This window comes from Symsagittifera roscoffensis, chromosome 3, assembly GCF_963678635.1.
Source record: "Symsagittifera roscoffensis chromosome 3, txSymRosc1.1, whole genome shotgun sequence".
Taxonomy (NCBI): Eukaryota; Metazoa; Xenacoelomorpha; order Acoela; family Convolutidae; genus Symsagittifera; species Symsagittifera roscoffensis.
In genome coordinates, this window is record NC_087064.1 from 22,951,931 (window position 1) to 22,968,686 (window position 16,756).

General features: G+C 36.1%; 2 protein-coding genes across 3 annotated transcripts in view; both read right to left on the reverse strand.

Annotated features, from left to right (window-relative positions):
* Window positions 1–16,756, reverse strand: part of LOC134841892 (dnaJ homolog subfamily B member 6-like) — a 463,167-nt gene that overhangs the window by 94,568 nt on the left and 351,843 nt on the right. The window lies entirely within an intron of this gene.
* Window positions 1–16,756, reverse strand: part of LOC134841887 (E3 ubiquitin-protein ligase NEDD4-like) — a 378,569-nt gene that overhangs the window by 9,969 nt on the left and 351,844 nt on the right. Inside the window, exons 11-17 of the mRNA XM_063857950.1 lie at window positions 15,487–15,724; window positions 10,564–10,679; window positions 10,028–10,194; window positions 8,967–9,163; window positions 6,824–6,894; window positions 1,836–2,026; window positions 1,141–1,325 (exon numbers count right to left, since the gene is read on the reverse strand). Of these exons, the coding sequence (XP_063714020.1) occupies window positions 1,141–1,325; window positions 1,836–2,026; window positions 6,824–6,894; window positions 8,967–9,163; window positions 10,028–10,194; window positions 10,564–10,679; window positions 15,487–15,724 (1,165 nt within the window). The remainder of the gene's footprint in view (window positions 1–1,140; window positions 1,326–1,835; window positions 2,027–6,823; window positions 6,895–8,966; window positions 9,164–10,027; window positions 10,195–10,563; window positions 10,680–15,486; window positions 15,725–16,756) is intronic.

Genomic DNA, 16,756 nt, shown 5'->3' on the forward strand with positions numbered 1-16,756 from the left:
TAAAAAATCGAAGATACTCTGGCAAATAAACCTATGCTACTAGATGTTAATTCAGCCTAATGGATTTTTCATGATACGGTCTTCTCTGCAGCCTGTGACTATATTCATACAGGCCGTCATCATTTATTTGTTCCTGTCGAAAGAGATATTACTGGTTACCTACAATGCTTTGGTCAGATCAATTTTAGATTACGCATGCATAAGCATGGTCCCATGGCGCCAGTTTCACGTCTTTAAACAAACTACAAACAGTTAAAAACGCCCCTCTTTGCACTAATACGGGTGGTACAAAAACGAGTGCTACATAACACTTACATTCTGAACGTTAAACTTTAAATGTTGCCCATCATCATGAACTACTTTCCGCTCAAATTACTCTCAAAAATTATATCCCCTCAAACCCCTTACTTTGTCATTAACATCACCCAGACCACTTCGAAACATTCACCCGTCAACACTTGATCTATATAGTCCCGCAAAAAAACATAGCAACCTTTTACCACTATATATTACTTTAACAAACTAAGTACCCTCGCCATTTTAAAACTACAAATCGATTTTAGAACAACTGCAGAGTAAAAGTATCGAGCAGGCAATTGCAGATGCATATCACCCAAAATTTCTACCTCTCAAACCCCTGACGTCTCCCCTTTGACGGATATCTCCCTCGCGCCACCAGAAAAACCCTTTCCGAACTAAGGTCCGGTTACAGCTCCTTCTTGAACTCCTACCTAAATAGAGTTTACCCAAACTTCCCTCCAAACTGCCCCTACTGTACTTCCCAACATACCAATTAACACCTTTCAACTATTCCAAGAACACCACAACCTTGTCTCCCATAGACTTGTGGCTTCGGCTGACTGAAGTTGCGAAGTTTCTACAACTCGGTTTGAGCATGCCGAACGCGCCCCCTCGGGGTTAGCAACAACAACAACATCAGAACTTCAAAAGCAATCAAAAGTCAAACCGCGAAAAAGTAATTTGAGCCTGAACAAAATTTAGGACTTTTCATGAAAAAAAATCACTGCCTAAACAAGAATCTGAACTACGTTCGTCGACTCTTAAAACAACCCAAATAAGTCGAACTTCACTTGAACAGTGTTTTAGTAACATTCACTGTTCTAAAACAAGAAGACCCACTTTTGTAGAGAGTGTGGTCTTTCCAGTCTTTGACATTGACTTGTGGCAGTCCAGCCATGAGCAACTCCAGTTCTGTCTCATCGAACAATTTGAGTAGAGAGGGATCGACGACCAGTGAGAAGCCACTGAGAAATGCCTCCATTTGAGATTGCACCTGCTCCACTAGTTTGTACTGCAGCACTAGTCTAAAACGAAGGCAACCCGTTTCAACATCACAAATGCCGATAAAGAAACCCAATGATGCTGGGGTTTTTCTACTTACTAGGACCAAACTAATGTATGACTTGTGTATCAACATTTGTATTCGAAATTCTGCCTAAATTTCGACAATTTGTTCGATTTAAACCAATCCTTCTTTCTCTCTTTTCTCGTTTATTTTGCAAATTTGAGCTGAATGCGTTAAAACACGAACTACCGTAAACTCATGATCAGCTCAACTGAGGATTCGTTTTCAAATTCCAACTCAACTTTGGGATAAAACTCTTTCGCACTTTTAAAGAGCTTAGAAAAGATCGTTTTGGTCAAACTTGATATTCCGGCCTCCCTATCCTCGAGAAAATTCTAGATCTGCCCCTGGTTTTAAGGACTCAAATAACAACCTAAAAAATATCAATCGCACTAAATGTGAATTTCAGGGAAATCTAAGAGGGTAGAAATTATCTTGCAGAAATCGAAAATAAAAACTTTACACTCACTGAACGAATTGTTCTCTGTTATGGATAGTGACTGGTATTTCATTTCCATTGGGCAGCAGAGACACTGTTCGAGCAGGTGCCCGTCCACCTTCTAGTTGGTGTTCGGAAAGGGTGAAGTCGGCCTCTATCTCCGCCAACTCTTCCTCCCCACACTCCAGCAACATTTTCATCGACTGGTAGTAGCGAATGTCCTACAAGTACAACAAAACAGATACAAAACTGAGTATTTTTTTATGTGTAAAGCCTATAATAATGTTACCACAATTCAACTAAAAAAAGAACGCGATATTCTAACAATAAATTGTTATTCGTTTGAATTCGATTAATTAAGTTCGTATTTCGATTTCAGTACTCATATTTTAAGATTCGTAAATCCCGGGTATAGTTGGTCGAATTATGTGTCGATTGACAGTGTAGACCGCATGTCCAATTATCAAAGTCGACAAACGATTTCGGTTGAGCAAGACCGATACACGAGTCGACCAGGGTCGATACATAATTCGAACTTAGCCAACAACAGTTGGAAAAGAGTCAAGGAACGCAAAAAAACTGACTGTTGATTAGAAAAACTTCAAATTTCGAATTTTAAAGGAAAAAATATCGCTTTGAAGCTTTTTGAATTTAAAGAACAATTTTTGATTGGCGCTTTTTTGATAAAAAGAACTCAATTTGAGAAAACTGGAGTGTTAGGTGAAGTTGTTATTCCGCATGGAAATTTAAAAATTACATTCCTCTTTCGAAACTAGAAATCGAACACGTTTTTTCGCGCCATTTCCTCTTTCGTAATTGGACGGTGAATTTTGCCTACTTTTCAGCAAATTAACTTCAATTGAACTCAAGAAGAGTATGTTTTTGCTCTTTCACGCATGTTGTTTCACGACAAGGCATGAATGAAAAATGAAATATTAGAACGCATGAATGAAAAAAGAAATCATTTGCATAGTTTCGCGCACTTTTCCGGGCTTTTTCGCAATTTTCCGGGCTCTTTCACAATTTTCCGGCATCTTTCCCTCAGAAAGAGCAAAAACATACTCTTCAACAGTTAGAACATAGTTAGAGATGGCCTCGGGCATCTTTCAACTATGTTCAAACTACTACAAAGTGCACATAAACCAAAGGGCATTAATAATGCATGAATATGTATGAATGCACTTCATATAGTTAGTAGAGCCATTCAAGACTTTTCTTGAGAAAAATATCATCATGATCTATATTAGAGTCTGCACTACGTTACTACACTTTTAAACAGTTTCGAAACATGAGTATCTAAAGTTTTTTAAATTTGCCCTGGATATGCGCACTGTTATTTCATCCATTTTGCCGCAACCGCTGCCACCTTGAAGAGTCGGATGATATTGAGAAACCCCCGAACGGGACCGAAAGAGGATTTAACCTACAACCATCATGTCACAAGCCGCGCGCCTTATTGACTCCAACGCGGTCGTTTTGAATATGAACGTCGACCAGGCTCGAAATGAGTCAAGATTTTTTTACATGGGTCAACCACAACGAAGCACGAGTCGAATAAGATCAAAACGGCAAGAAAACTGAATTGGTTAATTGGCAGTACAAAGCCTAACCGGAAATAGACACACAAATTCAATCCTTAAATTATTTTTTTAAAAGTTTTTTTAATAAAATCAATCAAGTTGCACCTTGAAATTGTGAAGATAGCCATCAATCGGTTGGAAAAGTTTTAATGAAATCAGAGAACTTGAAAAGCGAATTTTTCTCGAACTTGACTTCTTTATAACAAAAAATTGCCAACAATTGGTCGGAAATGTGTATACAAAGTCAATGAAGTCGGGAAAATGTTACCTTTTTTTCGAACTTTTAATTTTTCTCAAAACAAAACACAGCCAACGGACTGTTGGAAGTGTCAAGGAACTTTTGACTTCAAAAAATATTTTCAATTTTCAAAATTCGAGAAAAAAAATTTGCTAATAGTCATTTTTCTATGCCATTGGGAAATCCTAAACATAGCCAACTGACAATTGGAAAAGAGTAATGAACGCAATGAAACTGAAACAAAAACTGCGTTGTTTTTTTCCCAAAAAATTTCAACTTCTGAATTTCCAAGAAAAAAAAATAAATGGCTTTAAAGCTCTTTGAATTTGTAGAACAATTTATGATGGACACTTTTTTGTTTAAAAAAAAACCCAATTTGAAAAAACTGGATCAATAGGCAAAACTTTTATTTCAGTGGGATATCTGATAATTAATTTCCATTTTCGAAACTAAAAGTCGATCACGTTTTTCGTGACCTCAACATTTTTGCTGTTCGATAGTGGATTTTGCCTTCCTTTTAACAATGAAAATGCACTGAACTTAAAAATAAATCACAAATCAAACCGCGAAAAATCAAAATTGAGCCTGAACAAATATCAGGACTTTTTCGTGAAAAAAAAACAACAAAAAAATCAGCAAGACCTATATAAGATACCTCACTACCTTCATTACTCTTAATTATATTCCCGTCTCGAAACTAATATTAATTTACGTGTTTAGCTCCATTCGCTTTTTGGTAACTGGAGAGCTTAATTTGTTTTTCTTGTAGAAAATGAAACTGATTGAACTTAGCAAGAAATGAAAAATCGAACCGCGATTATTCTAAGCTTAAGAGTTCTCCGGAACAAAAATACACATGACCCAAACAAGTTTTTACGCTCGTATCTACTACCCCCACCTTTCAAACTGTCTGTTGTTATGCGTTATACGGCTAAAAGCTCAATGTTACCATGTAAAATATAAATAACAACTCTGTTCAAAACAGTTAGTTTGTTCACTATGCCAAATTTCATTGCATTAGGATGTTAAAAAGCTTTTCAAAATTGAAATTCAAATATGGGGAGTGGAAAAGAGCCGCGTTTTCGCTTCGTTTAATGGCACGTAAAAATGTACCTAAACAAGAAACTCAGCCAAACTCCACCCCACACACACACACACACATACATAGATTAAAATTCAGTTTGGTGAGGCAATAAACCTTGTCCCAAAGAAAATCTGATAAGCATATATTTCCGTGTCGCAGACTTCTTCCCACATACAAAATTAAGCGATCCAACTCTATTGCAGATTTCTTTCTATTTCGAAAACTCTCGGCCAGTGACATCAAAAATGGGTGAGCTTTACGCGCATCTGCACCAAAAATCTTGAACACTGAAGCGAAATTGCAGCATCACAAACACAAGCAAAAAACAGCACTAAATAGGTAAAAAATTATAAAAGGGAAAGAAAAGAAAACTTATCAGAAATCTGCTACGTACTGTAATCACACACCCAAAATGGATGTTTTAAGTCACTTGTCCTATCATCTGCGCCTTTAATCACTTGTCATCAATAAAGCAGTCTGTCAAGGCTGGTTCGAAAATAATTGTATGTATTTGCCGCGTTTATCTATCTACGGATGTCAAATATTCTTTACGAAAAACTGAAATATCAAACAGAGATGAAGCTGAGCTTCGCACCACTTGCGATACAAAATTAAAATCAAATAAAGAGAAAAATCAAATCTTGGAAAAAACCTACAAAAAAGCGTTTTTATCAGAAAAACTTATAAAAATTGCTTTAAAAAGCCCAAAAAATCCGGAACAAATCCTGTAGGAAAGCTGATGAACCTTGAAAAAAGTTTGCGCTACGGGATCTAAGCCGACAAAAAAACAGAGGATAACCCTAAAAAGCAAAAAAAAATCTGGTTTGCAAAGAAAAGGTCATGGCCGGTTGCGAACCAAAACCTTTTGCCCTAATAAGAAGTGTGTTATCTCTACGCCAGATGGTTGATAAAATTTGTTAAAATACCTTTGCCGAAAAAGCAGTAAAGTCTGCCCAAAAAACTTTGAAAATTTCAAAAAAAATGTAAAATTTTAGACATTACGCAGAGGCGAAGATGCACTTCGCATACACAAGCAAAAAATATGACCAAAATCGCTATTGGAAAAACCGAATGAGCGAAACTTTGAGTCTAAAAATTTTCCTGATTGACGCACTCCAATTATGAGTCTATATAATTGCTGAGTGACGCAAGCCAATTATGACGCATTTAGCAGTACCAGTCAATTTGAAAGAAAATAGAAACTTATTAACTTGCCTGAATTTATAGAGCGGAAAATTTTAATTAATATACGAAACAGTTCATTAAGAACATCCGACCCAGCCCAGGTTCGAAACCTCTGATTTTGTTGCGGGTCTCCTTCCCTACCTCTAAGCTACAGATCCATGATACTTTGAAGCTAAAGTGCTATTTGTAATAAAATAGTCTTTGATCACATCCTCAGCATTGGCTGTACTTAATAGCTGCTTATTGATCAAAATGAACATTTGCAAAATGAACACATTTTGTCGCAACAGTATTTGCGACTTAGGTTGGAAAAAAAGATATTTCATATTATAACACAAGCATTGCTTGTGTAAAACAGCACGCTTTACCATCACCTTGAATGGATTTAAAATAAAAAATTGCTTAAAAAATTATAACACTCAGTTGCTTTGAGGTAAATGCACACACTTTAGAACAAAAAAAATCAAAAACCAAGCATTCGAAAAAAAAGAAAAAATGTTGAAAAATTCAAACAAAAATCGCTTAAAAATGTTATATTTGCAAACTGAAAGTTTTGCCGTGGATAGAAGCGAAAACTTCATAAAATAAGGTTAAATTTTTCAAAATTGAATTTACTAAAACAATTGAATTGAAAAGAAGGGTACTAAAAAAACACACAGCAAATAAGCCCAAAAAATATTGGGACAAATTTAATTAAGCCTACAAAAAAATCAACATGTCTGAAATTGTTTTTCAGATGTCAACCCAGTAACTCGTTACATCTAAGCGCAGTAATCTAGACCAAAATTAGAGCTGTTGAAATTTCAAATCGACTGGAACTTAGATTTTCCAAAGTTGGAGATCCTGTGAACAAAATTATTTACGGAAAAAATTCTAGTATCCGATAGCAAAACTCTTGTTTATGGAAAAGATAAAAAAGCTTGTAACTAACCACACTTTCCAGATCTTCTAATACAACTTCTTTGCCCAACAGCGTCTTGTAGAATGATTTCACGAAGTAGCCTGAAAAATGAATCGTGTAAAACTCGAATTAAATATTGTTATCACATAAAAATTTCGGATATGTTTTTCCATGCAAAATTAGGTATCATAAAGACACTTCGTTTGTAACCTAGTGGTAGTAAATCCTACAAAAATCCCTCAGATGCGATTTGAGCTGGGAAAAATTCGAAACTATCTCTGTTTCCAAAACCAACGGTTTGAAATTTTTTAATTGAGACTATATATCGAGTATGACCAGATGCAAATCATTTATTTTCCGCAAAAAAAACTGTAATAATTTTTCAAGGCATGTTCTTACACAGAAGCAAAGCTGCGCTTCGCAAACACTTGCAAGAATACGACAAAAAAGGAGCTTCATAAAGTGAAAAAGAAAAACTAAAAATAAGGCTCGAATAAGTATAACTTTTCAACGTATCGGATTCGAACCTGCGACCTCGATATTTGGCGTTTCAAGCCCTACCGCGAACTCTTAGCAACCCACCAACACTAGTCACAAATAAATCAGCCACATATGCTAATAAAGTGTCAATGATATGCAGCAAAAGTTGCAACAAATACAAATAGACACAATTTGGCATGTAATAATTTGGGAGTATAACAAACTGAATGCATCCACGCATGTAATAAATTTAAAATCAAAAGCCAAATTATGTATAATTCAGCATTCCAAAAACATTGCAAGATATAATGATTCAGAAAATTTCTGAAATTTAGTTTTTATTATTGTACTGATATTTGAAACAAAGAGCTTTTTTCGGATCATTTGAACAAAGAGATCTGAACCAACTGTGTTATCTTATTTAATCAAATGTCAAAGCACATGCTAACATGAAGCTATAAAGGTGCCCCAAAAGTGGCACCAATATTTGCATAGTCGAAAACAGCATAGTCGTACAATAACACTGCCTCACTAAAGCTTGCAAGTGTAAAAGGGTAATCTTAGAAAAAACTAGGCATCAGAAAAAAATGGACAAAAAATTTGAAATATTGAAAAAATATATATTGGGGTATTTTGAATGAAATTTTTCGTTCCGACCCCGTCATAAAGTGACTAGAAGAATTTTTGGCCCAAGGTGGCTTTTTTCCTCATGATTTGAGATAACTCAAAACTCAAAGAAAGCTCGTACTTAGGGCCAGCGGCGAATCTAGGATTTTCTCGAGGGGAGGATTTTCGTCTTTTTGAATTTAATTACCTTTTTTAAAACGATTAAAATGATTTTCGAAGCTCTTTAAAAGCAACAAAAACGCCGTTTTGGCGCAACTTTGGAAAATTTCGACTAAAAATATGCACTTTTTTGGCACGCGCTTCCCCTCAAAACCATGATAAATTGGCGCAAAGGTGCTTCAAAAAAATTTAGGGTCTTTCAACCGAAGATGGATGTCGTAAAATATTACCAAAGATGGACATCTTGAGGGGCGACAGGGTGGAATTCCTGAGGGGAATAGCGGACGGCTGTCCCCTCCCCAACTCAGCCCCAGGGAGGGTGCTAAATTATCAAAATACAAAATCAAAAGCCCGATTAGTCGTGATTCGGATTTTAATAAACTCCAAAAAGTTTGTCCGAGCTTTTTCGTTTTCAGATAAATTTTACATGGTAGAGAGTGAATTTTCGAATTAATTCTATCACATTTTTGAGGTTATTAGAGGTATATCACCTGATTTTTGCAAATTATTATCTAATTGAATCCACTTGAATTGGAAAAATATCTTTTAAAAAAAATTTTAGAAGAAAAAGTAATTTTTTTAAATCCTTGTCAGCATTATTTTGATGAAACGGGTATCAATTTTAAGAACGGTCGAAAATTACCAGAGAGGGTAAATTTCCTTTGAAAAAAACCCGTTTTTCATTGAGGGGCTCAAAATTATCAGGTGGTCCGCAACTTCGGAGTAATTCTGATTAATATGATGCACACTTTTTTTATTTAGAGCTCGTAAACGCCCCCCCCCCCATTCTAGGTGGAGGGGTGTTTAAGAAGAAGTAGATTTGTGTTGTTTGGGGTCCCGATAAAAAAGCAAGGCAGGGTGGAAGCCAGCAATTGCGTTCAACGTGACGGCCTAACTGTGTACTCACCGTCGATTAGCTTTCCGTGATATATGGCCATGGCGCATACGGTGCCCACGAATGAGAAGTACTTGAGATGGTCTCTGCCACAACACAGTGCACTGAGGGGGTTTATCTGGAGGGAGTAGGAGGAGTCGGCAGCAGAATACTCGAATAAGCCGTAGTAGGGATCCAACATCTGACAAGACACGTCTTGGAACCACTCTCTACAAAACCACAACACCCCAACTAATCTTAGCTTCAGTAAAGAATATTTAAAAATGGACTACTGAAAATTGAAAATTGAAAGACAAGCTTCTCAAAATCTTAGCAAAACCAAGATATTTTAAGATAGTTTAAGTTAAGAAATCTATATTTTTGGCAACATCGTTCATATTTCTCTGATTGACGCACGCCCAGTTTTGCCTGGTATACTGCAAACTAGAAGCAAGACAACCGATATGAGCTTTGCAGATTGTTACTTAGCCTAAAAAAAAGCTGTTGAATACTTTTTTTCCAATAAAACATTTGACCTTTGGTTATCTCAGATACGCACGGTTAATATGTTGAGAAAGAAAAAACCAAATCTAGGAAAACGAGTAAGGCAAGTTCACATTTATGTCACAGAACGAGGAATATTAAAGCCTGATACTTCCATATGAAATAACTATGTAACTATGACATTACAAAACATAGTCAACAGAAAGTTGGAAAGGTGTCAATGAACTCAGGCAAACAGGAAAAAATGATTGACTCATTTTGAAATTTTTCGCAAATCGAAAAAATAAGTACATCAAGTTCAAGTTCATTGAATTTCAAGAACATTTTATAATGGCCCATTTGTTCATGAAAATAAACAAAATAGAACTCTTAATGAAATGACTAGAAAAGAATGCTAAAAAATAGGGAACACGGTTCGAAAATCTGGTTAAGCTAATATTACAAGGTGCAATGACTACCTAAGATAAGAAAACTGAAAAAACTCAGTGAAACGTTTTATTTCTTATCTCAAAACTGGGTCCAACTTTCAACAATTTTTTTACTCCTGAGAACCGACCGCAATTCGTGAACTTCTATTTCTGTTTTCTGACCTTGACATGCCTCCATAGTCCAATCCCTGTTCGCCCGCGTACTCCACCCACAGTTTGCATCTCAACCTGGAGGGGTCATCCTTCACTATGCGACAGATGGAGTCAAAGGACGTTTCCAACAGGTTAGCCCTCGTCACTCGAATCACACAATGGGCACTGCTGCTCGGCTGAAATATGTTTCTCAAATCAAGGATGGATTCATCTTGAGGACATAAAATTCTCACGCCGCACAAATTCTGTCAGCAAAGCTGTTTACGGGAAAAAAATAGTAAAAGATAACATTGTCCTTGCCCAAGGGTTAAATTATCAGTGTGGATTTTTCGACAATAATCTCTTTTGGGTGTAACTTCGAGTCAGAACTTGGTTGAAACATTTCCAAGCAATTTGTGGCGTTTTTCTTGTCTGAGAAAAGGCAAATCGAGAAAAATGCGTTTAATTTTTTCAGTTTATTTTAGTTTTCGTCTGGATAAGCAAAACCATTACTGCACTCTCTCTCTGATCAAAAAAAGCCAATAGTCGATGTTTAACATGCCCACCGCTTTCCTGAGTTTGGCTTTGAATGCCTTGTACTTGGACTTGTAGTTGGGGTTGAATTGCACCGCAGGTCCCTCCATCAGCAGTCGAGGGTCCTGCCAGCTGGTGGTCTGGGTGTCTAAACAAAATATAGACGATTCTTCAAATGGATATCTTCTAGCTATTCACCCCTCTCCGTATTGCAAAAAAAGATAATCTTCGATTTAATTCTTTTATACGGCGTATATTCGTACACAGGCGTATATTCGTACACAGGCGATACAACAAAAACAAAAAAAACCTACGTCGAAAAAAATTTGAATTTTGAAAAAAAAGGCGAACCAAAGTTTCAGCATGTCTCGATAAAAAACAGCCCACTGGAACACTGGAAATACGAGTTTGATAGCGAATGAATTTGCTATACTGATACTGTACGAAAAATGTGATTTCAAAAATTGGACTTGCGCAAAATCTTAGTTGTTTCTCTACTAAAACATGACACTTTTCTTACAGAAATTTAAGGAGTCGCCAATTCTGCAGGAACAATTATCGCAACCGGTTCTTTGAATTGAACTGTTCTTCTCAGATTTGATAGAGTAATTTTTAAACGCACAGAAGTTCTAAAAAACGGTCAAAAGATTTCCAAAACCCATTAATATCTTCTGCATAAGTATGTTGTGGCCGTTTACCTAGAGAAGATTCCCAAAGCCGGGTTTCTCCATTGAACACAACCTGAGAAAGCGCACGGTAGTTTTTGCGTAAAGTCAAAAAGTTTCCAAAAACGGTCAAGGTTTCGAAACTGTGTCTTGTTTGAAGATCATAAGTTTTTTTCGTAAACAAACTAGGCATAGCCAATTACAGAGGTAGGCTTTCAACAACCTGTTGTTTCGATTAAACCTATGATATCGGATTTGGCAGGATAGTTAGCGAAAGTCCAAAAATGGTCAACAAAACAAAACTGACATCTCCGAGAATCATAGCATTTGCGTGAAACAAAAACAAGGCGTATACGCTTATGCAGAAGGGATTCACGCAACTTTTAGTTTCGATTGAACGAAAAATCTCAGATGTGGCAGAGTAGTTCTTGAGAAAAATCAAAACATTCAAATAAAACGGTCAAAACCATCAAATTTTTGATAATTGTCAGAAAACAGTTGGGCGTAGTCGCACAAACAAATGAGCTTCCCACAACACGTTCGTTCAATTAAACTCAAAATCTCAGATATGGCAAGGTAGTTTTCGAGAATAATCAAAAAGTTTATACAACGGTCAATAAAAATCAAGAGTTTTACTTTTCCGAGGGCGATTACTTTTTGTGTAAAATATTCTGGTACTGCAAGCAAAAATTATTTCAACAAACAACCGATTAACTCAGGTATTTGACAACAGTTATGTGACTAATCAGAGATGAAATTTGAACAGGTAAAACAGATACTTCTTGAAATTAAAAATCTTTCTAACGAAAAATCATTTGAAAGACTTGAAAATAATTTTAATCATCTTTTTTGCAAAAAAAAACTTGCTGCAAGAAAATGGCTGCAAGCAAAAATAATTTCAACAAACAACCGATTAACTCGGGTATTTGACAACAGTTTGGCGACTTATCGGAGATAAAATTTGAACAGGCAAAACAGATACTTCTTGAAATTAAAAATCTTTCTAACGAAAAATCATTTGACAGGCTTGAAATGTAAAAACCGTAAGCGAGCGAATCATACTTAAAAATGCTTTACTTGATCATCATAGCTATGGGTAACTCAATTTAACAAAACAACCGCAATTTCTTCTTTACTCAGATTTTTATTTTTTTTTCAATATGATATAAGAAAATCAAATTAAAGTTTGCTATCAGAGCTTATTATATACCGCAAAACTTATCTAGAGCATATTGTAGACTAAAAGCTTCAGAAATATGAGTGAGGTTCTTTGAACTATTTTATCTGTAATTAGTATTAATTCATTCGAATTAAATAAGTATGGTCAACAGGTCTGACCTAAAAAAAATTTTCAAATCAAACTACATGTAATTGTAAAGAAATGTACACCAAATTGTAAAAAAAAGGTAGGGCTAACCTCCTGCTCCAGTGCTAACTTTTGTTTGATGTTTTGGTGGAAGTCACTTTGATGACAATCGGTAATTGCGATCAGCACGACAAGATTTAACTTTGATAAAACAGTTTCTCGAACGTAAAGTCAAGAAAACATCTTTTGAAAGCAATGGAAATCTAATTACGTAGAACTCTATCTAAGTCATCCAGTAGAATTTTAGGATCAGGAGTACCAAATATATTTCTGAGAGCACCAAGAAACTGCAGCATAACGTTTTCCCAGAGCTGAGTCTTATTTTTTGTGTTGACTCAACTATTTCGTTAAAAATTTTTCTTTTTTTTTCTTCAAAAACCTAATTGCTTACTGCAAACAAGATTGGATTCTTATAGTTACTTTTTTTCGAGGATAGACAATTTTTTCGAAAATATTCCTACAGTTGAGCGGCAGAAATCGCAGTATTGATGATAATTATGTAATAAAAGTGGAAGAGAAAAATGCCAGATTGGATAGACACATTGATTATAAGGGACGGATGGGGGCAAAATTATTCAAAGATAGCTGATTTTGTCAACATCTGAATGTTTTAGGCTTGAGGCCATTTGTGAAAATCGCAAATTGCAAGAAAACATACATCGATTGCAAAATACTGGCGAATATGACAATTTGTTGCTTTGGATTTCAATCCACTTAACTCGATCCCAAAGAAATAAAGTCGTTGAACACATAGCAAAAAGCAGAAGACCCATTCATATTTAAAGCATTAGCACAACAGTCTGAAACAACTGTTATTTTCAGATTTTTGTAGTTTAATTTATCCGATAACACAAACACATGCCTCGATTGTCCAAGACGAAATTTAAGATTCTTATACTAGTAATTCTTGAGCTCATGTTTGTCGCAAACCTTCCACAAAGCTTCGCTTCACAACAACTAGCGAAAACACGACATAAAGCAGCTCTAAAAAAGCACTAAGTAAAAATAAGCTACGAATTAGCAAAAATAAGGCTATGTCTCGGATTCGATCTGCAACCTAGAAATTATGAGTCTCACGTGTGTGATCATAGCAAAAGTGCCACCAAATAAGTTGACAATTTAAATCAACACTTTTATTTGCGAGTTAGTACTGAAAAGTTAGAAAAAAGGTTCGTACTGATACACTACGCTTCGCAAACTCGCAAGTATAAATATTTTATTGAACTATTTCATTGTGACTTCCACCTTCAACATGTTCTGGCACTCCAAGAATTATTAAACTATCGCGGCGATTCCAACAGATTGAGCTCTAAATTTTTTTCGCTGTAGACAAAACTTCATCATTCATCGCTTTTTCTACAACTTCATGGACCGGATTTGGAAGTTCCTCTTGATTTGTGCGCAGCAATACTTGAAAAAAGCGACTTTAAAGAATCTTTACATTTTTGAGATGTCGTCCCCCAGACTTAACTCTTCGCCATCTTTACTGCATGTCTCGCGAACAATTTTTGACACTTCGCAACAGGCTTTATTATTGGTGTGTGATTCTGATATAGTACTCGTGGTATTTCTCCACGTTGGTATCAGTATGATCGAGAACACTGGAATGACTTTCCATTTTTCCGTCTCTCTTTAATAACTTTATCACAGGGTAGCAAATTGTTATAAAACATAGCCAACTGATAATTGGATGAGAGTCAATGAACTCAAAGAAACAAAAAAAACGGATTGAAAAAAATCCAGATTTCGAACTTCAGTGAAAAAAGTTATATATGATCTTTAAAGCCCTTTGAATTTCATAAAACATTTGTGGGTGGCGTTTTTTGATAAAAAAAACTCCACTATGAAAAAAACTGGAGTATTAGGTAAAGTTTTTATTCCGCTGGGAATCTAAATATTAATTGCACTTTCAAAATTATAAATAAATCACGTTTTCGACCCCCTGCTGACCCAAAGGGTCCCCCCCTTTGTACTATTTTGAGATATCCAATTTTGGCTGACTGACCTCAAAATTTTTCTAAAGGCGCCTTAGGCGCCAATTTATACTAAATTTGAGGGGGGAGCGCGCGCCGAAAACACGCGATTTTTTGGTCGAAATTTTCCAAAAAGTGCCTAAAAACGCCTCTTTTTTTGCCTTTTTTCAAAAACTTGCGGGCGGCTCAGAAAATTTGGTCAAATTAGTGTCTTTATAGTGGTTTGCGAGAGCTCAGAAAATCTATTTGGTCGACCTAAATTTTTTTTTGTAAATCCGCCCCCACCCCCCTCCTCGAGAAATTCCTAGATCCGCGCCTGCATATACCTAAGGCCTTTCATAAATGCCTTAATATGTATAAATGCAATTTCTGTAGTTATTAGAGTAGTTTAAAGATTTTTCCCGAAAAAGAAAACAAAAAAATCATCACAACCTATTTAAGAGCCTGCAAAACAAATGAGGATTATATTCGAAATGAAAAAAAAACAGAGCATCTTGTGAAATGAAAAAAACAGAGAATTTCGTTCCTGTGGACTACAGAGCATCTATTTTTAGTTTTGGGTAACGCGTTTCCAATAATACATTTGTACTTTGTTAATTCGTTTTAGAACCAACGAGGTACCAACCTCGAGTTAAAGTCAAAGCTTGAAAGCTAGACATGTAGCAAGAGGCAGTCAGAGCTCGTCTCGTCCACTGCATGGAAGCGGATTGAATAAAAGATTTATGTCAAAACCGTCACCTTAACACTATGGCTCTATTTAAGCTCAAATAAGCAATCGCTTTCTAACAAGAGCTTGTCTGGCAAACCACAGCAAGCCTGCAAGTTCGAACCCTCATTCATAATGTATTTCATTCATGTGGTGGTCTAAGCTACGCCCCAATGCAGAACTTATCCATTACCACTGTCTCCTATAAACTAACAAAACAGGCAACGAGCTCAAAAGCAACTCACTGTGGTCGACGTAGAACACTCTGCCATCTTTAGTAGCTCTCTCCTCCCAACCAGCAGGCAGCACTTTCACAGGATGACTCACTCCGGCATCAGAACCACTTGTGCTGTTAGAATCAGACACCGCAATATTTCCTGCTACAACTCCTCCTCTTGTGCCCATTAGTATGTCCAGCACCAGCTGCGCATTGGCCGCTGAAGAATTGCCCTCTCGTGACCTCACGCCTAATCTGGGGTCTACCTATCAAGATACATACAAACGTGAGCAACAGTAGTTGGTATTTGATGGGGTGGCAAATGGAACAAAACTCAAGACATATGGGTTGCAACAAAACTGAGCTGAAGCGTTGAGATTTTGCTATGATAAACTCAGCTATTATAAAATGAAATAATTTGAAAATGTCGAGACAAGTTAGATCTATCAAAATTTTCAAATCTTAGTCTTGAACTAAAAAACATCTTAGTCTTTCAAAAAACATGACAAACAAAACAATTGAAATCTACATTTGCATCGAAACAAAGCGGTCAAAAAAGGCGGCAATTTTTGGAGCAGTCACCCGTTGAGCCAAAAAAAAACTTTTTCAAAAAAAATTACCCCTCAAAAAACTCTAAAGCAAAAGAAACTTGCTTCACTCAACCTATGATGCAAAATAATGCAACAAAGTAGATTATGTAGTTTCAACCGGAAAAACGTCAAGCCGAATAAACAAAAGAACAAACGAAAAGACAAACATAGCTAACAGACAGTTGGAAAAGACTCAATGAACACAAAAAAAAAACAAAAAAATAATGACCTATATTTTTTGAAAATTTCAACTTTTAAATTATGACACAGAGGTGAAGCTGCGCTTCGCAAACACTGGCGAGAACACAAAAAAAGCAGCTCTATAGAGTGCAATTAGAACAAGTAGAAGTAAGCCTCGAATTAGTAAAAAAAAATCGGCTACATCTCGAATTCGATCTGCGACCTAGAGATTATGAGTCTCACGGACTAACAAAAAAGCCACGGACGCTTAATAAATCACAAACACTAGCCAAAAAAAGCAGAGAAGAGGTGCCATGAAATTTCAATGCCATTTTGTGATGATAGCAAAAAGGCCACCAGATGTGTGAACACTTCAAATGAAGACTTAAATTTGCAAATTAGGTCAGGAAAAAAGAAGGTTCGCACAAACACAGGAACGCCCGCAAGCTCGCTAGACTAAAAAAACAAGTAGATGTCCTTAAAGCTCTCGAATTTCTATAATAATTTAAGATTGACACTCTTTCGATT